Below are 24836 nucleotides of genomic sequence, written 5' to 3'. Positions count from 1 at the left end.
CCACTTCAATAGCATGCATATCGTAATATGCAGAGTCAGTCATGCTGCAATATCAAAACCAGCCAGTGCAGGCCAATGTATACTGGGAGACTGAAATGTTTGTGATATGACTCTTATTGGCTACGCACGCCTCAAACTCAATCAACAAGTTTGCATACACAAAAAACACCAGAACTACACAACAGGCGTGCCATCTCTCACAGACTATAGCGGCCTTTATTGGCATTACCACAACAGAGTCAGGCACAAAACCATCTTCTGTACATCAATGTTCCCTTATTAAATCACTACAACAAGAGTAAAAGACTATTTATATACATTCTAATTTCATCATTCAGCGACATCTAGGGAGGTGACCAGAGAGGTGGTGGGTGCGAGCGAAGGTGCGATGGCAGCGGGGGCAGGAGTATGGTCTCTCCCCAGTGTGGGTCCTCATGTGAATTTTAAGGTGGTTGGCCAAGCGGAATCTCTTGTCACACTCCTGGCAGGGATATGGCCGTGAGTTATTGTGGATCCTCATGTGTCTGGTCAGATCAGCAGAACAGATAAACCGTCGGTGGCATTCAGAACATTCAAATGGCCTCTCCCCAGTGTGGATGCGCTTGTGTTTGGTCAGATCTCCAGACTGAGTGAAGCTTTTACCGCACCCGGTACAGGTGTATGGTTTCTCACCCGTGTGAGTGCGCTGGTGGTTCTTCAGGTGTTCATGTCGGAAAAATGTCTTGTCACACACTGTGCAATGGAAAGGCCTCTCCCCAGTGTGTGTGCGCTGGTGGGTTTTCAACGCAGCACTGTTTATGAACTTCAGCCCACAAACCCCACAATGGTAGTTTCTTTCATTGCTGTGGATCTTCAGATGCAACTTCAGATAATTTCTGTAAGCAAAGTCTTTACCACACACAGTACATTTGAAAGGTCTCTCCCCTGAGTGTGTGCGCAGGTGAAGCTTCAGACAGTCCTTGTATGCAAACCGCTTGTCACATTTGGAGCAGGAGAAAGACTTCTCGCCAGAGTGAATAGTCATGTGAACTTGGAGGCGCCCCATCCGGGCAAAATCCTTTCCACAATCCTGGCATTTGAATGGCTTGACCCCCGAGTGTATCATCATGTGTTTGCGGTAACTGCTGTCTTCTGAGAAGCTCTTGCCACACTCCTTACAGACGTAAGGCTTCTCGCCGGTGTGTGTGCGCATGTGAATGCGCAGATTCCGAGGACTAGAGCAGCTTTTGCCACACTCTGAGCATGGCATGCCAATGTTCAGACAGACAGGGCCATCCTCAAGCTTAGTGTCCTCAGGCTTGTGACACTGGTGAGGCCCCAGTCCCCAGCAATTCTTGAAACTCTTTCCACAGTCAGCGCAACTGAGGTATCCATCTGTGAAAGCGACAGACATTTTGTGCCAAACCTTGCAGTGAGTATGCAGTCTGGCTATGTACTGGAAGCTGCGGGCACAATAGGGGCAGGGGTGGAGTTTCCTTAGTGGGGCAGAGGGGTGGGCCTGACGGGTGTGGACGTGTAGCTGTCGTGGGGTATGAAACATGCAGCTACAGTGGGGACAGCTGTGTGTGGGGGCATACACGGTTTTACTCTTTGAGACGTGGCTTTTCAACATGGCCAGGTACTGCTTCGGGTGTTTGGTCTTGATGTGATTCTCCAGGAAGTAACAGTCAGTGAAGGAAATGGTGCAGTGTGGACAAGGAAAGAACTGAGAAGTAGAGACTGAGGGAGAGGGAGGGACAGAGCAATGGAAAGAAGGTAGAAAGAGTGAGAAGAGAGCGATGTGGGGAGAGAGGAAACAGAACACAAATGTGATTTCTTACATTTCCTCATTCAACAATAAAATACTTGAGTAAATATCTTTGCTGAATATTCATTTCAAAGTTTGCTAAATTAATGTTCAAGTGATGTTCAAGTAATCCCATCATCCATTTCAAATGCAGTGTTGAGGGTGGACTGGATGTATGAACTATGCCTTACCTCCATCGGGCACATCTGGGTTTTCCTCCTTCACCAAACACACTTTAGTGTCTCGCAGAAGAGTCTTAACCACCACCTTATGGATTAGAAAGATGAAGAAACAGTATGCATGAACCAAAAGTCTAAATACTATTGTCTAGTTACTAACTGTCACATGTTGGGAAAGACCACTAACTCTTCTTACATTAGACAATCTTGTTAGCATCACCATAGGACTCCTTGATATCTGGCTACACCCGGTCATAGGACTGGATGTATTTTGATGTTTGATGTGCTTCTTCTGGAAGGAAGGAACAGAACGGTTTTGTTCCTCTCCCATTCCCTGCTGTTCAAAGTCTGTTGGTTCCTCTTTGATTTGGATGGAGCTGATACAAACCCCTTTAGTAATGTAGGGTGATTGGCTAATGTCTGGTTCTTCTCTATTGCAATAAGCATCATCTGACTGTGTTCCACACTCTGTTTTGATGGGGTCTCGATGGTGTTTAGTCCTCTTGGTTTTGTTGTGTTGCTTTTTCCCAGGTTTGTTCTTCATCTTGTTGACTGGAGTGCTTCTTCATTTGAATTCTGTGGGGAAAAGATCAGGTTTTATTGAGCATCATCCCTTAGAGAGCAATACCAGGCAGGGATCATACTAATATCGAACCAGGGTCTGTAGTGACGCCTCTAGCACTAAGATGCAGTGCCTTAGACTGCTGCGCCACTCAGGATCCCTAAACTAACTAGCTAATGTCTTGAGCTGCTATGATTTGTATTTTATTAGGATGCCAATTAGCTACTCTTACTGGGGTCCAAACAAAACATAACATATTACATAACATTAATAGATAGGTACAGAACATACATTTTAAATTAGAATACACACTTTTATACATTTACGCCTTGGCATTCCATGCATAATGTAGTAATTATAACGGCAATACTGCAGCCATTAATTTCCCATACATTGCCATCCTTTACTCTACCGTTAAAATCGCTTAGTCTAAAAGCCGATTTATGCGGTCGGAGGCTCCATATGGATGATGTGAAGCAATTTCGGAGCCTCTGGGGGCATGCATATGCCAAATTGAGCTCCATACCGTACCGCCGTGCGTTTCGCAAATGGTGTAACAATGTGGAGGGCTCCATTTAGCTCCTCCGCATTGACATGATTGGGTGACGGTAGGTGGGGATGGGAGGTCCTGTATAAACACAAACTCATTCCTTGACAACTTCCTTTACAACAGATCTGCGCTGCTTGACAAAGTGCAATAAGTATAAATGCCCTGACTTCTGCAGAGGCGTATCGCAAACATCAGATGCAAACATCAGTTTGACCACGTAGCGCCTTTAAACAGGTCAGGATATCCTAATCTCGCAGCATCCTTGAACCCTGATATAATAATCTCACAGCAGAAGTTGTTTTGTAAACACCAGATAGAATCTCAGAACATCAGGGGTGTAGTCATTAGTCCAACCACGAGTTTCTATTGGACAAATTCAGATAGGTCCTTCCCCGTTTCGTTCCTTTTGCTTCCGTTAAAGAAACGTTTTGCAACAGAATCAGCTAATGAATAGCCCCTGGAACCATCCTGTCCTTGGTTCTTCCGTTTGACGTCAATCCTATGTAATCGTGTGATTCATTGATGCTACTGAGTGCAAGTGCAACCAGATAGGGAGAGGCAATGCAAGAGGGTGTACTCTGCCCAAAATCTGTCCACGTTAAGCAGATCATTAGTTATGTATGGAGTTTTTGTATGGGGTCGGGGCAATGAGTGTCGAATTTATTCAAGATAAAAAGGAAATGCTATTTTAATAAGTGCGGCTTATTTGATATAATAGAAGTTTGGTAATGCTTAGGTTATTACGAGTGTACTGGTATAAGTGTGATGCACTGACATCCCGGCAACTTTGAGAAAATCACTTTATACTAGAGCTGTCCCTGTTGAAATTCAAGACGGTCTACAGGCGGTGGACGTTAACACCCCTCATAGAATATTCAAAAAAAGAGATGTATCCACCTATCTAAAGAAAGCAATAGGGGGGACCTCGCCGTTATGCTGTGGACAACGAATCCCCATTGTTAGGGCGGAGACACACGCATCTCATTATATCCAGTATCTTTGGTGCAACACACGACAACGAAAATGCAATAATCACATGGAGTTTCACAGAAGTCGTTAACGAGTAGTCTCGTCTGTTGACAAGAACAATACAGCAAAGGCTAACATATTTTATATCTCGTAAATGCTCAATGATAGAAGGGCAAACACAGCCTCGCCTACCTTTGTCGACGCCATAAAAACGCTGCACTTCCTAGTTTATATCCTTAAAGTGCCTACTAAACGTGGCCTTGACCAATCAGGTAATGGATCCTCGAGATGCAGCGATTTGGAGGCGGTTTATTGATGTGGATTCTTAAAGCAATATTCCTCAAAATAAATGATACTGGAAATGTGTGATATGTTTCTGATAATAAAAATAGTTATTTTATTGCAATAATAACAGGCCTCTTCTGCTGTCAAAATGTGGGAACGATACTGTTTAGCATTGGTTCCCAACCGTTTTTGGTTACTGTACCATCAACTAAATGTAGCTTTTCCTGGAGTACCCTTGAAGTATCCCATCCTGTGCATTTTACCAGTAGGCCTATTGTCTCATAAGTCTATGAGTTTTCTCAAGTACCCCCAGGGGTCCTAGGCTAGTACCCCTGGTTGGGAAACAATGCTGTACAGGACAAAGTGATATCAACACCACTGCAGGCCAATGATGGTTCTTATCCTATGGACTGGTTCAAATCAGTTAATGACAGGATGGGTGGTTCTCTGTTCAAGTGGTAACCCATGCACATAGTGTAGATCAGAGGAGGCTGGTGGGAGGAGCTATAGGAGGACAGAATCATTGTAATGGCCGGAATTGAATAAATTGAACAGTATGAAACACAAACATATGGAAACGACGTTTGACTCGGTTCCATTCCAGACATTACAACGAGCCCGTCCTCCCACGAGCCTCCACTGGCACAGATACCACGTGAGAGCAAAGTCTTGCATCTCGCATTATCTGTGGTGCTGCTCGTGGCAACGTCATTTCACTAAGTCTACCTTTAAGCACAAAACACAACATACATGCCATCTTTCAAAGACCGTCACCTTTATTGTCAGTCATCAGCAGGAGTCGGCATACAAATCTTGTGTATCATTTAAAAAGCGATAAAATGAAGAAAACCCCCCCAGAAAAATAGTACAAAGACGTAGTTCATTAAACAATGTAACTATAACCTACTAATGACGTTCCATTATAACGTTATAATTTCACTGTGGTGGAGTCATCTCCAAGTGATACCTATGAATACAATGAGTTTCATTATATAAGGTGTTATATAAAAAAGTCAAATCATGATCATTTACAACATTAGGCAGGTGTTTCAAGAGGTTTGGTTTGAAGCTGGAAAAGCAAGGGGGGCAGGGGTACAATCTCCCCCCCGTGTGAGTCTTCATGTGGCGTCTAAAGCGTTTCTGTTCATAGAAGCTTTTCCCACATTCTTGGCAGAAGTATGGCTTCATAGGTTTGGTATTGCAACATTTCAACCAGTGCAGGCCAATGATGGCTTATGGAATGAAACAAATCATGTGTTCAACTGTTCTAGTGGTCTTTATGTAATTAACTTTACATATATATATATATATTTTTTTTTAAATGTAACTAGTTAAGAACAACTTCATATTTACAATGACGGCCTACACCGGCCAAACCCGGACCACGCTGGGCCAATTGTGCGCCGCTCTATGGGACTCCCAATCACGGCCGGTTGTCCTACACCCTGGTTCGAATCCAGGTTGTCTGTAGTGACACGTTTAGCACTGAGATGCAGTGCCTTAGACTGCTGCGCCACTCGAGAGCCCCATGAATCTAACGTCATGTTTATAACAATGCATGGAGTGAGCTTTACATAAATGCTCCTCTTGTTCGAAGTCAAGGAATACACTACAAAACAAAAATAAACATACCATCATCTTTTCAAAACATTATCACCTACTCATCACTAGGACAATAAGTCAAACAATCTTCTGTATATCACTGTCCCTTCAAAAAATATATATAAAATACAGGTTAAAACTACTAGACAACAAAAACGTAACTAACAACCTAATGTATATGAACAAATTGGAGTATTGCTAAAGACATTGTGGTATCATAGGTAGATTCTGTGATATGGAGTTACCATACACAGTAGGGGTACAGTTTGCATCTGCTGTCAAGCAGCAATCACTAAAGGGAACAAATCCCCCTCCTATTCATTCATATGTTTAACGCATTTAAGTTAAAGACATCTAGGCAGGTGATTGGAGAGGTTGCTCTTGCGTACAAAGCAACAAAAAAAAATTTGGGGACAGGAATAAGGTTCCCCTTGTGGATTTTCATGTGGCCGTTCACATGACTCTGTTCATAAAAGCTCTTCCCACACTCTTGGCAGGAGTATGGCTTTACGTCACGGTGAGTGTGGGTCCTCATGTGCAGAGTCAGAGAACCTGAACAGATAAACCTGCTGTGGCATTCAGAACATTCAAATGGCCTCTCCCCAGTGTGGAGGCGCTTGTGTTTGGTCAGATCTCCAGTCTGAGTGAAGCTTTTACCGCACTCGGTACAGGTGTATGGTTTTTCACCTGTGTGAGTGAGATGATGGTTCTTCAGGTGTGAGAGTCTAAGAAACTCCTTGTCGCACACTGTGCAGTGGTAGGGCCTCTCACCGGTGTGTGAGCGCATGTGTAACTTCAATAACCCAAGCCTTATGAACTCCCGCCCACAAACGCCACAATGGTAGTTTTTCTGGTTGTTGTGAATATTCAGGTGTGTCTTCAGATAATCTTTGTCAGCAAAGTCTTTACCACACACAGTACATTTGAAATGTCTCTCCCCTGAGTGTGTGCGCAGGTGAAGCTCCAGACTACCCTTGTATGCATACCGCTTGTCGCAATGGGAGCAGGAGAACTTTCTATCACCAGAGTGACCGGTCATGTGATTCCTCAGAAGGTTTGCCTGGGCGAAAGCCTTCCCACAATTCTGGCATTTGAATTCTTTGACCCCCTTGTGTATCAGCAGGTGTTTGCCTAAACAGCTGCCGTTCGAGAATCTTCCTTGCATTCGTAAGGCTTCTCTCTGGTGTGGATGCGCATGTGAGTGTTCAAGCTCGTAGGAGTAGTGAGGATCTTGCCACACTCAGAGCAATGGAAGCCGACTTCCAGACATATCACAGGCTTAGTGTCCTCTGGTTCGTGACACCGGTGAGGACCCAGTCCCCAGCAATTCTCAAAGCTCTTCCCACAGTCTGCGCAACTGAGGTGTCCATCGATGCGAACAACGGCCATATTGTGCAAATTCTTGCAGTGCTTCAGCAGGCTGCCCAGGTACGGGAATCCACGGGCACACTGAGCAGGTGTGGAATTTCTCCTGAACCCTGTGGGGACGACCAGTTCTCCGGGGAGGGGCAGGTTTCTGGGGACGGGCAGAGGGGTGGGCCTGGCGGGTGTGGATGTCTAGCTGTCGTGGTGTATGGAACATGCAGCTACAGTGGGGACAGCTGTGTGTGGGGCCGTACACTCTTTTACTCTTTGAGACTTGGCTTTTCAACATGGCCAGGTACTGCTTCTGGTGTTTGGTCTTGATGTGGTTCTCCAGGAAGTAACAGTCAGTAAAGGAGATGGTGCAGTGTGGACAAGGAAAGAACTGAGGAGACAAGACTGAGGAAGGACAGAGATGGGTGGGTGGAAGGAAGGTAAAGAAGAAAGAAGGGTATGATAAGAGGGGAGAAAGGGAACAGACAATGGGAAATGTCATTTCTCTCATTAAAAAATCCTTGCTGACATTTAGTTCACCTTCAGTAATTCATCACCCGTTTAATCCTGTGAGACGCAAGGATTTTTGCAAATCTGTTTTTGCAACCCATAAAAAAATTCCTCTAGTTCAGAAAGTTTCTTGACTTTTTTTTCTACATAGTCACTGCATCTTAGAGATGACAGTATACAACAAATGCTTCTAAGAGATACATCTGGGTGGTGCCGAGCAATTCACCGAAATGTGAAAAGAAAAATAACCAACAACTAAATGACCGACGTCGGTTCAATTATTCTAATTAAATTAATTTTATTTTATATGAGCTCAATGCACAGATTGCACAGTTTCTCTAGAGATTAATCAGATCAAGCCTGAACTGTGCAATTAGTATGGAGTTGTAGTTTCCAAATAGTCTACATAGTTTTGCAGAGAAAACATGGTAATTAACTACAATGACCATAATCCATTGCATGCCTACTTGTCCGGTCCGTTTCTTCTACGCCTGCTACGCCTGCTACGTAAAAGAAAGAATGCATGATCGAGAAGGATGGAGAGCAGTTGCTTCGAGAGGAGCAATGAAAATACACGATCTAAGTGATTGATAGTTGGTAATCAGCAGTCATAAAAGTATGCCTTATTTCCTTTTAGTACTACTAAAATAGTGATTCTGTCAGAAAATAGGCAGCAGCTCTATAGAGATGAAATGATGACTTGGAATGTAATAAAGTCATAATAATAATAAAGTGTAATATACAAATATTTTATTAAAGTAAAGTGAATAAATTATGGTTAATAAGTGATAAGCAGTAATGGGCATTAACTGACTTTAATTGTTATATTCTGTGTTACAGCATTCAAATCACAATGCTTGGTGCATTTAATGTTTAAAAAAATGATCCAAACTGAAAACAGTTAATTTTTAAAATATTATAATTGAAACAGAACCGACCTCAAAAAGCACTAATCACTCAGCACTATATCTGGGTCACAGGAGATTAACTGTGTAGTGTTTGACATGAGTTAAGACTCTTACAGGGTTAAACTGCAGTGTTGGGAGTAGACTAAAGTATGTATGAACACTATGTCCTACCTCCACTGTTGTCTTCACCCCTCCTGGCATCTGTCTCTTCCTTCACTAAACACACTTTAGTATCGCTCAGAAGAGTCTTAACCATCACCTTATTGATTAGATAGATGAAGAAAACAGTATGCATTAACCAACAGTCTAAACACTCATCTAGTTATTAACTATCACATGTTTGGAAAGACTACTAACTCTTCTTACCTTAGACAATCTTGTTAGCATCACTAGAGGACTCCATGATATTTCACTACACGGGGTCGGTTGGTTGGATGTAGTTTGATGTTGCTTGACATGCTTCTTCAGCAAGAAAAGTTTGGAACGGTCACCTATTTCCTTCTGCTCAAAGTTTCTTGGTTCATTTTTTATTTGGATGGAGTTCAAAGTAACCCCATTCGTTTTGGACTGTTTAGTCCTCTTGGTTATGTTAACTTTTTCCAGGTGTGTTCTCCATCTAGTTGACTTGAGTACCTCAGTCTGGTTAACCTTCATCTTTCTTTGAGTTCCGTGGAGAAAATACCAAGCTGACTGAACTCGTGAGCTAGACCATCACCCTTCCAACACAAACATGTAATAGTAGGTTGCCGTATCAAATGCTTTCTTCAGAATTATGAACCAATAAAAGTCTGCATGAACCAAACTACGAAATGCTGAAGCCTACTAAGAGCCATAAACTCGGAACTAGCTTGCTAGTCTACTTACAAACAAACCACCAGCAATAGCGGCGATCTATTCACAACATTATCATAATGTTGCGGTGTTTACCATGTCAGAAAGTGCATTTTATGGTATTTTATGGCACTAGCCTCTTTGCTAATGCTGTAGCAAATTAGCTACTAGTCTGCTCCGTAGACCTGTGTCTGTACTAAATTGAGTACTGCTAGCGCTAGGCATCTAGCACCTGGCTAACAGATAATGGTCTTTGTTGATGAGAACAGAGCAAGCTAAAACAGAAACCCACCACCTGCAATTCTAGGCTATAAACTGGCGAGCAAGAAAGCTAATGTTAGACAACTTTCAAACCCAACAATTACCAAATCCACCAGAAACTGTTTTTGTTCCTCATTAATAATCTTCACGGATAAAACAGCATGCTGGATGTCGTACTGGCCGAGATTAAAACCAGAAGACAATTTACTTTAGCCGGGACAACTGGCCAATCAGGTAATAGCCAAAGATTAAGAGGCTGTTGATTGGGTGTGTATTCTTAAAGGAATATTCCAGTGGAATCATGTACATGATACAGCGGTTCTTAAACTTTTCAGCCTGGGACCCAAATGAGAAATTCTGTTTTCCTGGGATCCAAGCTTAGGAAAATATGCAACTATACGTTAATATCGGTACATTTCATTGCCCTTATGCCTAAAAAAATGCAATATGGACAAAAACAAATAACAATGAAATACCCATAAATATCTTTTGTTTATTTTTCCCCATAAAAAACACTCTTACATACCTGTCTAGGTTGGAACTGTTGCGGTTAAAATACAATAAATGATTTCATTCTGAACTGGAATAAACGGATTGACCACATCACACAGATGTATAACAGAACACACAAACACAGGCTTTTTGATCGTGCAACCCTAAGTAACAGTATAGATTTTAAAAATGATCAGCCCTACTGTACATCTTACTGTTGTAGGAGTAAGTGACATATGTAGGTAGATATCACACTATTAAACAATAGACAGGAGTATACTAGAAAATAGTATAAGAAGGCAGATGTGAGTGCATTTGCCATTCTGGTAAATACAGGAAACCAAAGATTAGCAGATGGTGTAGTAATGTAGTAGTAACGAACCACATGTTAACATAGATCATGAGACCGTGGTAATGGAAATCTACTAAGGGACGTTCTGACCCTCTGACCCTTGTAGATTCTCCATTGTGCTGACAGATTGACCAGACATGTCGGCGCCTGGGTGCTTTGACACACTAGATTTATAGTCTACCCATTCCACTAGAAAAGCATACATACCAGAGAAATATGCCTGGGGTGGCTGGACACTAATGAACAAGAAACACATAGTCTGCTGATTCCATTTAAGTGAAACTGACCAGACACATAGACCAGATACATAGATAGGATAGGGGGGCACAAAGAGTGCATTGATTTAGTGGTGAAGGGAGGGGACACAGAGTATGTTGACACACTAAGATGGAGGGTCTGACCACTATTATAATTTAACTGAAAGCAGATGATGGGCGTTAGTATGTGTGAACAAGCAGGAAGCCTGAACTAAAAAGAGAATGATGTTGAAGAATTAGGGGAAGTATGTTTATTTGCATATGGGGTGGACTCATATGCTATTTGGGTATAAAGAGCGAACCAGTGCTCTGGGAGTGGGGGTGTTCCGCGGGGTGTGTTCCGCGGGGACATGCCAGTGGGCTGTACAGTTGTAATAAAGAGCATGTTTGAATTTACAAGTTCTGATAAGCGTTGTATTTGAAATGATTTTCCACAACATATTTGGCGAGCTGAGCCAGGAGGGACAGGGACTGAGGAATGGCGTTCAGGGCTGGAGATAGTTTCTTTGGACAATCTGGCAAACAAGGGTGGCCGCCCAACTAGACGGTAAGCAAGTTCTTACAATAGTTGAAATGTTTGTGTAAGATTGCTTCAGAGATACTGTCTCAGCGAGAGGAGCGCCACGTAAGTCTCTCTTTCAAATTTCCTAAAATGAAACCAGTAAATACAAAAGAACTTTTAAATTCAATGAATTTGCATGTATGTGTAATTTGGGGAATTGTATTAAATATAAATGTATGCGCATGTATAGAGACTGAGTGAATAGGTGCTGTGAACTTTGCTTGTGTTAGATGTAGAGTGGGCATGCATGCGCTCGTTCAGATCAGACCGTTCGAATGTGTAGCTTAAATTATGCGGTTGTTTGCGCATCTGGCTGAGATGGTTGGCTATAATGTGGGACAGCCCATACGGTCAAAACAGAAAATGTAGGTAGAAAATCCTGTGATACCTCTTCAATAAAATTAGTAGAAGGAATGCTTGGACAGGTTACTTATGAATAACGGCTCTAGAGATAACAGAGAACTGCATAAATAAGTAGTTAGGAAGCCATGATACCGCTCTTTAAAAAAGGAACATTTTTAAAAAGGTCTGCTTGGGTGGGATATTCACGTCGCGGCAGAAGGGTCTGTTGGTGAATATTTAGTAGTTAAATAAATATTTCATGGTTACCGCTTTGAAAGAAGGACTGAACGGGTGAAATATTTAGAAGGCAGGAAAAACGTTAGCCCGATTGTGCGGCGTTCAACTGCAAAAGTAGCTTATACGGTCAAAGCATAAATCAGTAGGTTGTAGGAGAACGTTAGCCCGATTGTGCGGCGTTCAACTGCAAAAGTAGCTTATACGGTCAAAGCATAAATCAGTAGGTTGTAGGGGAACGTTAGCCCGATTGTGCGGCGTTCAACTGCAAAAGTAGCTTATACGGTCAAAGCATAAATCAGTAGGTTGTAGGAGAACGTTAGCCCGATTGTGCGGCGTTCAACTGCAAAAGTAGCTTATACGGTCAAAGCATAAATCAGTAGGTTGTAGGAAAACGTTAGCCCGATTGTGCGGCGTTCAACTGCAAAAGTAGCTTATACGGTCAAAGCATAAATCAGTAGGTTGTAGGAAAACGTTAGCCCGATTGTGCGGCGTTCAACTGCAAAAGTAACTTATACGGTCAAAACATAAATCAGTAGTTAAATAAATATTCATAGTTTCCGCTCTGAAAGGAGGACTGTACGGGTGAAATATGTAGGTGCAGGAAAAACGTTGGCCCGATTGTGCGGCGTTCAAATGCAAAAGAAATCCTGCGAATAAAAAAACCGCTCTGTCTAGCTAACAAGGTTTTGAAATTCAGTAGGTCACGCCACAATACTCCTCTAATAATAGAAGAAAAGATAAGTATTGGGGGGTGAATAGGATATGAAGACAAGCTGATCCGATTAGACAGTAGTCTCGTCATATTGTAGAAATCTTAGCAGTCTAGGCTTATGTAGGTGGAAGTGAATTAAGTCAATAAAGAAAGACTAAGTTGTTTTGAGGTAAAAACAAAGGGATTGAATGAACAGGTGAAAAATAAAAAGGATGAATGAAAATGTTGTAAGAAATGAGTGGATCTGTGTAAAAATAGAACATTAGGAAGGAAAGACAAGTTGTGTGTGTGTAGGCAGAGCGTCCAGACGAGGGAGCGCGCAGCCTTCCTGTGACAGAGTAGAACGTAAAGAAAGGGTGCCTCTAAATACTAAGATAGAGGGAACGAAATTAAGAAACATCGAAGTAAAAATAAGTTGTAATCAAGGATAAAAACACTGATGTGATAAAGTAATAAGCGACCATAGTAGAATTACTAAAAAAGGTGTCAAAACAAAGAATAAATAAAAATACTTAAAAAGGCGTTAACCGAATAGTATAAATACGGATAGAAAAGTGTGAAACAAAACAGAAAGTAGGAGCGCCAATGAACTGAAATTGTACTATAACGTTAAAACGAATCTAAGTTGGTTAAGATAAATAGTGGAATCCAGGACACATTAAGAATTCGCGTACGGTGAAACAAAGAAGGAGGACAAAACAGGCCGTCAGACACTCTGTGTCTACAGAAGCTACGGTCTAAAAACTAGCCTGCAGGGTAGACAGCGGTGCAAAATCGAGTGGCCAGGATAAAAAGGAGAACAGGGGTGGCTTGACTCACTAGTAAATTGACCATAGGATCAAACAATAAGAATATGGAGAAGAGGTAAGAAAGTAGAGACAAAATAAATAAATAAAGGTAAAATGTTAAGACGTTAGATAGAGATCTTAACGGAGCGGGCAGTGGTCCCGTGTGGCTCAGTTGGTAGAGCATGGCGCTTGCAACGCCTGGGTTGAGGGTTCAATTCCCACGGGGGGACCAGGATGAATATGTATGAACTTTCCAATTTGTAAGTCGCTCTGGATAAGAGAGTCTGCTAAATGACTTAAATGTAATGTAAATGTAATCATAAAATTGATTAGAGCTATAAGAATAGAATAAACCAAACGGATAAAATGAATTAATAATGATATCTGTAAAGGGAAAAACACAGTGATATTTGAAGTACTGTACTAGAATAAGACATTAAGTCTTCTGTAGTATTCAGAAATAATGTCTGTACTATAAAGAGTAGGCTTTGATAAGAGAAATTAAGTGATGTGACAAATGAATTATTAATTGGAAAGGAGATTAGCTCTATCTCGGAAAAATAATAAATAAAAGGTGTATGGGAGTATTTAGGAAAAATAAATGAATAAATAGTGGTATGAAAACAAAAATGATTGTTTCTCCCTAGCATAGAGGGTTTTTAAAAAGCCATGGAGTCACTGAAAGACGCGCACATTAGTTCTACCGACTTCGGATTGAATATGAAAAAACTGGATAATGGGGGACGCCATTACCCGGTAACATTCTATCTTCAGAAAATACATTACTATAAAAGACAAATGTGGTTCCACTCGTCCTCGCAGACGTGCGGGTGATTAGTAGAACTATTGACAATATCTAAAAACAAATAAGAAAATAGCTCCCTGGTTTGAGTATGGATATAGCGGGTTATGGGGAAAATTAGTGTAAGGTGACACTAGAACTTAGTGTGGTAGCAGGAAATGCCAATATACGAGAGTTTATTTCCTTGTCAAAATAACAAACAACTAATCGGTTTGAGGTTAGTGTGAATGGAATTTTTACTTGGCGGTGTATTGTCTCTGAGCGAACAATGAGTGGTTCATAGAGATTACAGTTTATATGTGGTCAAGAAGAAGTATTAGTTCACGTTTGACTTGACATATAGTAGAGTACAGATGGAATTTTAATTGTTAGACATTCTATACCGTCATTCTCTGAAAAATGTTAAGACGTTTATGAAATAAAAACTATTTGCAGATTAAAAGCTGACGTTGTGAAATTAACGATATGTATACTTTCTTTTCCAGGAAAAAAAAAAAGGGTTTAATCTTCTCTGGTCAAAATATCATTGGAGTCTGCATTACTGTGGAAAGCAGTTAATTAAAGTCAGACGCTTTCAAAATAAAAATATCTGGATAAGGCTAATAAATAGAGTTCTGGTTAAGTGAGTCCAGTCCCTGTGTGCTATTGGCTATGGTTTACTAGTAAGTGCACCATGTACTGGGAATGAATATACATTAGTAGATTTATTGGAAGGGCTTTTTCCACTTCAGTTTCAATTTGGGTATGCAGAATGATGGAATTATTTTTTGAAAAATGTATTTCAGTTGTTCCTAAAGAAAGGGGAGTGGAAACATTTTAATGGTGTCAAAATGCCCTGATTCCTAAGAATTTCCTGTGAAAGACTGATCACCTTTTACTAGAAATTGTTGGAACAGGTGGGATTTAATTTTTAAATGATTAAAAGACACAAGACTCTATTCAAAATGTCTAATTACTTTGAAAATCTATTATGTCCCTGGGAAAATTATGAAGAGTTGTACCCTTAAATTGAATAAGTTATTCGGAATAGGTTTATTTTTGTTTTTTTGATATAACATGTGTTCATAGGTAAAATTATCAGTTCCTTGGGGTTATGGTCTTTGGGTAAATACACAAATGTGCTTTGTTCATTCTGCATATAAAAAGTGATGTAAGTTACTCCAAAGGGTTTATTGGAGTGTGGGTTTCTGTGTGGGTTTTGTTGATAAATACATCATCTGTAATTCATCTGAGAGATCACCAGTAGAATAAGGGAGTTGTCATAAAAGGTGACGTCAGAATGCTTTAAGGCATGGGAGAGAATATCACCACAAGTGGGTGTGGAGCTCATACCCACCCTAATTGACTGAATAGTGAGGGACAACTGTGTCTGATGACCTGTGAACTGTATCAAATAATAGACATGTTGAAATGATATGGGCCAGGGTGAATTATGAATTAAAGGAATTGGGGTATTGAACTTTTATTACCAGGCCACTCATGAGAGAAAATCTGTGACAAAAGGGCTATTGGGAAAATAGATACTACTGGTAATAAAAGTGTTTAGTATACATGTTAATTATTAAAGGGATGATGTGTATTGAATTGATAAGGTCATATTTGAGTTAAAGTAAACACTAAGGATTGTTATCCTGAATATTGGGTTGGAAAATGTATTAAAAAAATAAAATAAAAAAATAACTGTTTAGTTATTTAGATATAGCACTGTTTAAATTTAATAGGCCTAGGGCCGCTCTGGAATCTAATCCTGGGACAAGGAGGTTGACAAAACTTCCAGAATATTTGATTAAAGGTTTTTTGTTTCTTTTGTTTTATAATGTCATTGGAAGTGTAATGATAAATTGTATTGTTTGATTGAATATAAAGGTAGTCTGTTGTGCGATGATACCCAAGAATGTAGAAGAAAGAGACCAATAATAACGTGGGCATAGAATGACACGGATGGACGTTTTCTCCAGGTTTAATTACATTACAAATAGTGGTAATTTATTGCAAATGTGTAATTATTATAAAAAAAAAACTTTTTTTTTTTTTTTTCTCTTTTTCTCGTTTGGTCGATTTATTTTTGTTTTGAGGAACATAAGGTTGTGTATATGTTCCTGAGGAGGGATTTGATACTGATATAAATGATATATAAATTGACTTAAGGATGTTTTAAGTATGTATCAAACAATGGCTGTTATGGGTTAGGGGACTCATAAATGACGGTAATGGTAGTGAAGGGGTGTTATTTCTAGAAACTATGTATAAAAATAGAGATAATTCACAGAAAAGGAAAGACAGCTGGCTGTGTAAAATATAGGGACAATTCAAAAGTAAATAGAACAATTCACATATCTAAAGATATGGTAAAAAGAATAAGTGGTGGCATTTTGAACATTAGAGCAAAAATTTAAGAAACTTATGACATAGTTTTGTTAGGATTGGATATTAATCCAACTGGAAAACGCTTGAATGATTATATGTTATTTTACAGCAGTTGCTGTAGGGACAATCATTTGACTATCATTATGAATATTTCTGTGGCAGGAGGCCAGGTATTTGAGGCAGAATGGTTACATAGGGCTGTTATTAAAAATTAAGATTTAGTGATCTTGCTATAAGAAGGAAGTCTGTTGTCAGGGAATAACCCATGTGTTAGTGTGTATGTTCTCAGGAAAAAAAAACAGCCAGAAATGGAAGGGCTTGGGCTGCATTCTGGAGACTGAGTGTACATCAAGATACACCAGGCTGGTGGTATACTTCTTACAACACTGCGGTGGTAAAGTTCTTCATGTTTCTCTTTGGTGGGTACATAAGTCTCACGAGAAGTGAGGTCCAGCTGAATAAAGGGTGAGCTTGAAAACACCATGACAGAGGACGTGGAATCAGAGAGAGAGAGAGAGAGACTAGATTCCACTATAGACATACTGGGTTGAGTTTGAGGGTTACTTGTTTCATTTTTTAATACATCATGTGAAAAAGAATAGATGATAGGATATTATACTCTAAACAAACATGTTAAAGGGATTGATATGAAAGCATAAACAGTGTTGAATTAATTCAAGAAGAGATAATGTTAATTGTAGGTTATGCACATGATTATCAGTTGAAATGGAGCAGATGGGAAACTAAGTAAAAATTGACATGATTTGGGAACACCTCTCAGAACCTGGGGCCGAAAGGGGAAGACTGGGTGGAAGCATGAGGAAGCTTTTTAGGGCTTTTATTTTTGTGGAGTCCAGCAGAAAAGTATCCTGGAGGCATAGAGTCAGGTAAAGAGAGAGTGGGAATTGTCATGGTCTCAGATTTCAGTTTGCATGAATATATTTATGCATAACACATAACATTGTCAATGCTGTTATGTTTTGTCTGTTGTTTTCCAAGTCTTATGTTTAGGAAAACAGAAGGAGAGGGGTTCGCCAGCTTCAGCTGGAATGTCTGTTTGTTGTGTGATGAGTGATGGAAGTAAGAGGATGTATGGTGCAATCATAGAACAGAGGCCATAAGTCTCTAAGTATGAATGCTTCACAGAAAGTAGGCAGAAACCTGAACCAGGATGAGAGGTTCTGCGTCTGATGATCCAAGGGGACCAGAAGGACCTCTCCCAGTGATACCAGGAGATCTAGTCCACGTTGGAGGGATCCGGAGGAAGTGGGATCAACCGAGGAGAGATGGACCCTATGAGGTGGCCAAAGCAACAAGAACGGCCGTCCAAGTGAAAAGAAGCCAGACGTGGTACCATCTGAACCACTGCAGCTGAGTCCCAACAGAGAGAAGGATACAACCACATAGAGATGAGGACACAGAGGATGCTGATTCACCAGGAGGGAGCCTGGAGGGAGCAGGAGCAGCGGAAACGATTGAGACACCAGGGAGGAGCCAAGAAAACAGCAAATCAAGTGAAAGCCAAAATGTGACAGGTGCACCGAATAATGCACCCAGAAGAGGAGGAGAGGCCTCACAAGGAACAGAATGAGAACATCTCTTCCCTAAAATTGAAACCCTTCCAGATGGAAGCTAAGTCCTGCCTGAGGAGGGAGCCTCAGGTGAAGAAAGAGAAGGAAAAGTCCCGCAAGCTGAAGAAAATGGGGATTTCCCCACAATTGACTTTTAAACTCTTGAATGGTCTTCTTTACAGACAATTGATGTTAGAACCACAAAAGAATAATGACATTGACATAACAGAAGTAACAGTGAATGCTAGTATAGAAACAACAGACTAATGCACAATCAAGATATATGGTGGAAGCAGGAAGAGAAGAAAGGAATCAGCCGAACAATCCAAAAAGACTGACAAGGTTAGAATCTCTGTTCCACCTCAACTTATAACAGAAGCTGGAGAACTGAAGTCTATCTCAATCATAAGGATCAAACCCTTACCGGAGATGGCACTCTGTGGATGGACACATCACCAAACAAAGGGACAAGTCGTTTGGGATCCGAAAGGATGTGACCTGACATTAATTAAAGAAAAAGATGAGAGGGTGCTCATCATGAATCAGATTGAACCAGTTGAAGGTGAAGAATTAATAGTTGAAATAACAAGAACAACAGTGACCGAAGGGAGTAGCACCATGGTCATTAAGATTGATCCTACCCCTGCACCTGAACAGGAAGAACCTGTGACAACAACAAGGGTGGCGGCTGCTGTGATGACCACAGTAGCTACCACTAAGATGACATCGACCTCCCTTACCAAGCAGACCACCGTATCCACAAAGCAACCTGAGACATCAGAGTCAGGAGAATTTTTTACTGACATTTGGAACTTTCTGATAAACTCTAATGATCTACCTCAAGATAAGAACATTGAAAAAGCGACAGAATTAGATATATTAGAACCACTCAAGGACAGCACACGAGAAGAAGTAGTGAAGAACGAGTGGTACAAATGGGTTAAGTCTATGGCAAACAAACACAGAATGGACAATTGTATTTTGTGTAGAAAATCACCTTTGTCTGATCTTTTAATAGTCTCTGAACCAGCATCATTTAAAAACTGTGTAAGTTGGAAAAATGACCATTGTACCAATAGAAAGTATTCTATTTCCTTGTGTGACATTGAATGTAGGATTGCTCAAGGGAGCACTAGAGGCAGAGCCATGTTAAACGAGACTAAGTTGGGAGACAATGATTGTGCTGCCTATGAAATTAGAACTGAATTAAATGGACCCCAGTTAGACAGAAGTACTGTGGTTAAAGGAAAATATGAATGTTTTTACAGACACCACACTGAAGGAATTGATGTAGGAAACACCACTGTAGAATGTGATACTATTTGGGTGCTAGAGAATGCGGGAGTTCGTAAAAGTAATGATAAAGGATTGATTATGAATAGAAAAGGGTTGTGTAGTTACATAACTCAGGTTGCGCCATCTCTTACTATGTTGAAAAATCAAGACAGAGGTATTGCTGATAGTTTCTGGATGTGTGGAAAAAAACTAACTGTTGAATGTATTGCCTGATGGATGGATTGGTCCTTGTGCCTTAGTTAGAGCAATTAAATAGGTTACTATTATTGAATCACTCCATGATGACTATGTTAAACCTAGAGTTAAAATGGCTTATGATAAGGATCCTGAGGTATACCTTAATGCAATTGGACTGCTTAGAGGTCTACCTAGGGATTTCAAGGCCAGAGATGAGGTTAAATCAGGATTTGAATCTATATTTTTGTGGATAACACCAAATATGAACTTAGAATGGATTAATTATATATGTTATAATCAACAGGGATTCATTAACTATACTTAATTGGCTCTTAGTGGAGAAGGGTGGAGTTTGTGTCATGTTTGGGGATGACTGTTGCACCTTTATTCACAATATTGCTATGGCCAAACTCAAAGGATTACGAGCAGAAGTAAAGGCTAATGCTGATGTAAATGTAATGAAAATGTTTAGACTCTCATGTATGAGTTTGGTTGGATCTAGCGTTAAGAAAGTGGGGAGCCATGTTTGCTAGGATGACCATCATGTTGGGAGGAGGGTTGTTGGCTTTGGGTATTGCATTTTGTTGTGTTATACCCCTGGTAAAGTCAATTGTGGTTCAGACAACAGTTAAATAGATGTCTGTAAGGAGAGATGACCCTCCTGTGGTGATTGATCCTGTACCGGGTAGCCCAGGCAAGTATACTAATAAGTATGGAAAGCCTTGTAATGCGGTCGGTGGACCTTTGGACTGCCCCTTTGGGAATCCAAACTGTCTATATAGAGTAGTTCCTGGAGGTGGTTTTGCTTGTCATGATTTTCGTAAGGATGGTCTACCTGTATATGCTGTATTCCCAAATTCATGTCTGCAAGGAGGATCATGTTGAAATGCTTAAATTTAGAATGATGTTGTGTCAATTTTCTTTTGTAACTGCATGTAGGTCTTTGATTTTCTCATATTCAATTTCTTATTATATTCATTGTATTATTTTTATTTTTTATAATGTTTCTGATTGGATCTTTTACTCCTATTTCACATTGGAGATGTTTGGTACAAGTGTTTTGTAAGCTTTATTTTAATAATGTTTTAGTCAATTGTTGGTATTGATATCTACTCTCTATATGTCATTTTAGTATAGTTTTTGAGGTTAATTACCCTCAAGAGGAGGGATTATGTAGGAGTAAGTGACATATGTAGGTAGATATCACACTATTAAACAATAGACAGGAGTATACTAGAAAATAGTATAAGAAGGCAGATGTGAGTGCATTTGCCATTCTGGTAAATACAGGAAACCAAAGATTAGCAGATGGTGTAGTAATGTAGTAGTAACGAACCACATGTTAACATAGATCATGAGACCGTGGTAATGGAAATCTACTAAGGGACGTTCTGACCCTCTGACCCTTGTAGATTCTCCATTGTGCTGACAGATTGACCAGACATGTCGGCGCCTGGGTGCTTTGACACACTAGATTTATAGTCTACCCATTCCACTAGAAAAGCATACATACCAGAGAAATATGCCTGGGGTGGCTGGACACTAATGAACAAGAAACACATAGTCTGCTGATTCCATTTAAGTGAAACTGACCAGACACATAGACCAGATACATAGATAGGATAGGGGGGCACAAAGAGTGCATTGATTTAGTGGTGAAGGGAGGGGACACAGAGTATGTTGACACACTAAGATGGAGGGTCTGACCACTATTATAATTTAACTGAAAGCAGATGATGGGCGTTAGTATGTGTGAACAAGCAGGAAGCCTGAACTAAAAAGAGAATGATGTTGAAGAATTAGGGGAAGTATGTTTATTTGCATATGGGGTGGACTCATATGCTATTTGGGTATAAAGAGCGAACCAGTGCTCTGGGAGTGGGGGTGTTCCGCGGGGTGTGTTCCGCGGGGACATGCCAGTGGGCTGTACAGTTGTAATAAAGAGCATGTTTGAATTTACAAGTTCTGATAAGCGTTGTATTTGAAATGATTTTCCACAACACTGTATAAATTATTGTTGATAGAAAGTCTAGGTTGGAACTGTTACTTTTAAAATACCTTTTTAAAATTTTTATTCTGAACTGGAATAAACTGATTGATCACGTCACACAGATGTAGACCAGAAACCACACACAGTCCCAATGAGAGGTGTGTGGCTGGTTGAAGTTTTCAACAAGCAGGTCTATTCTGGGCTGTTTTAGACAGTGCAACACTGAGGTGATGCTCAGCACTGACACTGTTTCTGTACTTGAGAACCCTGACTTGCATAGGTATGTGGTGTCAAACTGGATCAGAACATCTACTGCTTTCTCAGTCAGGCAGGAGACTGCTTCCTGCTGCAGATGAGCAACCCAGAACTGTGTGTTTGCCTCAAAAAGCATCTTGCTTCAATCAGTTTATTCCAGTTCAGAATAAAAATGATTACTTGTAACAGCAACAGTTCCAACCTAGACTTGTTTTCAACAATAATTTCTACAGTAAAATGTACAGTAGGCCTGATAATTTTTAATCTTCCTCTGTACTGTTTCTTAGGTTTGCACTATCAGTAGCTAGTTAGCTTGATTTGGCTAACATTAGCTATTAGCTGTGTTTGAAAGAAAAACTTACATCTACTAACGTTACTCACTTGTTATAAAATGACAACAATGCCTTGTTAGTTGACTTACTTTTCCACTTTCGAAGCACTGTTTCCTGAAGCATTCTGCCTTGTTCTGAAATAACTCCCTGGGTTTACCGCCATGTACAGTACTGCCTGGATGTTTGGTCAGGACGTGTCGTTTTATTAAGTTGTTCGTTTTGAAAGACTCATTACTAAGCACTTCCCCACACGAAACACATTGTGAGCGCTCCTCGTTATTTCTCAAAGTGTGTATGAAAGAGACAAAAAGTAATCACTGTACATGAGTCAATTTCATGACAGCGGTGAGGAATAACAAGTCAGTGGCTTGTACCACAGCGCTGCAGCGTGTGGGTCGCGGAGTGATCTTCAAGAAAACTGCAGAAAAAAAGATCCAGTAAACCACGAAGCACACAGGCATCTCCCGCTACCTCTCCCACTTGCGCAGCTGCCAAACTAGAGCAAGCAGAGAGCGCACTGAACCGAGAGCGCAGTTGCACTTAGCCTAATCAATTACAGTAATTAATGAAATAATTATACATTTACATCGCGACCCACCATTAACAGGTCCGCGACCCATACTTTAAGAAACGCTGAATAATAAATGGTAGCAAAATGTAGGAATGATACTACCATAGATATTCAATATAGATAGATATACAGTATATAGACATGCACACACACTGGACAGTTTTATCTCCATCTCTTCATTCAAAGACTCAATCATGAACACTCTTACTGACAGATGTGGCTGCTTCGTGTGATGTATTGTTGTCTCTACCTTCTTGCCGATTGTGCTGTTGTCTGTGCCCAATAATGTTAGTACCTTGTTTTGTGCTGCTACCATGTTGTTGTCATGTGTTGCTACCATGCATTGTTGTCATGTGTTGCTGCCATGCTATGATGTTTTCTTGGGTCTCTATTTATGTAGTGGTGTCTCTCTTGTCATGATGTATGTTTTTTGTCCTATATTATTAATCTACACACAATACCCCATAATGACTAAGCAAAAACAGGTTTAGACATTTTTGCAAATATATTACAAATAAAAACTGAAATATCACATTTACAGAAGTATTCAGACCCTTTGCGATGAGACGCAAAATTGAGCTCATGTGCATCCTGTTTCCATTGATCATTCTTGAAATGTTTCTACAACTTGATTGGAGTTCACCTGTGGTAAATTCAATTGATGGGACATGATTTGGAAAGGTCAGTACAGGTGCATCAAAGCTGGGACAGAGAGACTGAAAAATAGCTTCTCTCAAGGCCATCAGACTGTTAAACAGCCATCACTAACAGAGAGGCTGCTGCCTACATACAGCCTTGATTATTAATGCCACTTTAATAATGATTAAGGGTTGCACATTTTGGGGAATATTCAGAGGTGGAAACTTTTTGTGGGAATTAACCAGAACATATGGGAATTAACGGAAATATATGTAAATTAATATTAATACCATTTCAATGTAGATGCTTTTTGCATTGGATATATTTACCATATCATATGGAGACAGAAACATAAACTTTTTACCTTATAAGTAGACATAATTGCAAATGATAAATCCTTCCAATAGAAATAAAATGTTTTTAAAAATTGTTACGAATTTAACTTTAATTAAATGAGTGGACTCTTCACATGGGATAATTTCACTGAACAACAAAATAAAGTGAATATTGAATGATCCCCAATGATCCATCACATCTCCCACAAACGATTTCAACATGCATCTGTAAAATGATAGTTTCTAGACTAAAGCTTTGGTTGTCTTCCTCTCAGGCTTCCATGTCTTCTCCTTGGACCTCCTCAATGTCCACCTCTTGAACATCAGACTCTGAGGCCTCATCTTCACTGTCACTTTCCAACCTTGTTGAGGATGGCTTGTTGTCAGGCTCAAAAAGCCTCAAATTTGCCCTGATGGCCACCAATTTTTCAACCCTTGTATTGGTCAGCCTGTTGCGTGCTTTGGTGTGTGTGTTCCCAAACAAGGACCAGTTGCGCTCTGAGGCGGCTGATGTTGGTGGGATTTGGAGGATGATGGAGGCAACAGGGGAACGAGTCTCAGATTCACAAAGTCCCTTCCACCAGGTGGCTGATGAGATATGTTGGCACGACTGCCATATTGCATCTCCATCTCAAAGCCTTTGCTTGGAAGTGTACTTTGCCAGACTGCCAAGAACCTTACCCTCATCCAGGCCAAGGTTGAGAGACACGGTAGTGATGACACCATAGGCTTTGTTGATCTCTGCAGCAGACAGGATGCTCTTGCCAGCACACTTGGGGTTCAACTTGTACACTGCGGCATGTATGGGCTTCAAGCAGAAGTCTTCACGATTTTTGATGTATTTCAGAACTGCAGTTTCCTCTGCTTGGAGCAACAGTGAAGTGGGCAGGGCAGTACGGATTTCTTCTCTTACATCTACAAGCAGAGTCTGAACATCAGACAGGATGGCATTGTCTCCCT

At 40.5% G+C, this 24836-nt stretch overlaps 1 protein-coding gene and 1 pseudogene across 2 annotated transcripts; both read right to left on the bottom strand.

The window, feature by feature from the left end:
- Positions 1-188: 188 nt before the first annotated feature.
- Positions 189-23356, bottom strand: LOC139573406 (zinc finger protein 436-like). Of its 2 annotated transcripts, none has more exons than XM_071396811.1 (4): positions 22421-23356; positions 2162-2541; positions 1978-2053; positions 189-1719 (listed from the first exon to the last, which is right to left on the bottom strand). In XM_071396811.1, exons 2-4 carry the CDS (start codon positions 2507-2509, stop codon positions 335-337), a joined length of 1809 nt encoding a protein of 602 aa, XP_071252912.1. In that variant the 5' UTR covers positions 2510-2541; positions 22421-23356; the 3' UTR covers positions 189-334. The 2 variants fall into 2 exon arrangements, with proteins under 2 accessions (XP_071252912.1, XP_071252910.1); XM_071396809.1 differs by lacking the exon at positions 22421-23356 and adding an exon at positions 4239-4324.
- On the bottom strand, positions 5086-12256 carry LOC139573407 (gastrula zinc finger protein XlCGF57.1-like; annotated as a pseudogene).
- Positions 23357-24836: the final 1480 nt, after the last annotated feature.

The sequence above is a fragment of the Salvelinus alpinus genome, chromosome 4 (assembly GCF_045679555.1).
Source record: "Salvelinus alpinus chromosome 4, SLU_Salpinus.1, whole genome shotgun sequence".
Taxonomy (NCBI): Eukaryota; Metazoa; Chordata; class Actinopteri; order Salmoniformes; family Salmonidae; genus Salvelinus; species Salvelinus alpinus.
The sequence above is the reverse complement of the archived record's forward strand: the minus strand, read 5'-3'. Positions and strand labels throughout refer to the sequence as shown.

Bases quoted from the DNA above. Each gene is read 5' to 3' on its own strand.
- LOC139573406 (XM_071396811.1), bottom strand. From the start codon at position 2,509: ATGAAGAACAAACCTGGGAAAAAGCAACACAACAAAACCAAGAGGACT. The intron at 2,054-2,161 runs GTAAGAAGAGTT...CTAATCCATAAG, and splicing joins TGCTAACAAGATTGTCTAAT to GTGGTGGTTAAGACTCTTCT. The intron at 1,720-1,977 runs GTAAGGCATAGT...CCTCTCCCTCAG, and splicing joins CCCAGATGTGCCCGATGGAG to TCTCTACTTCTCAGTTCTTT.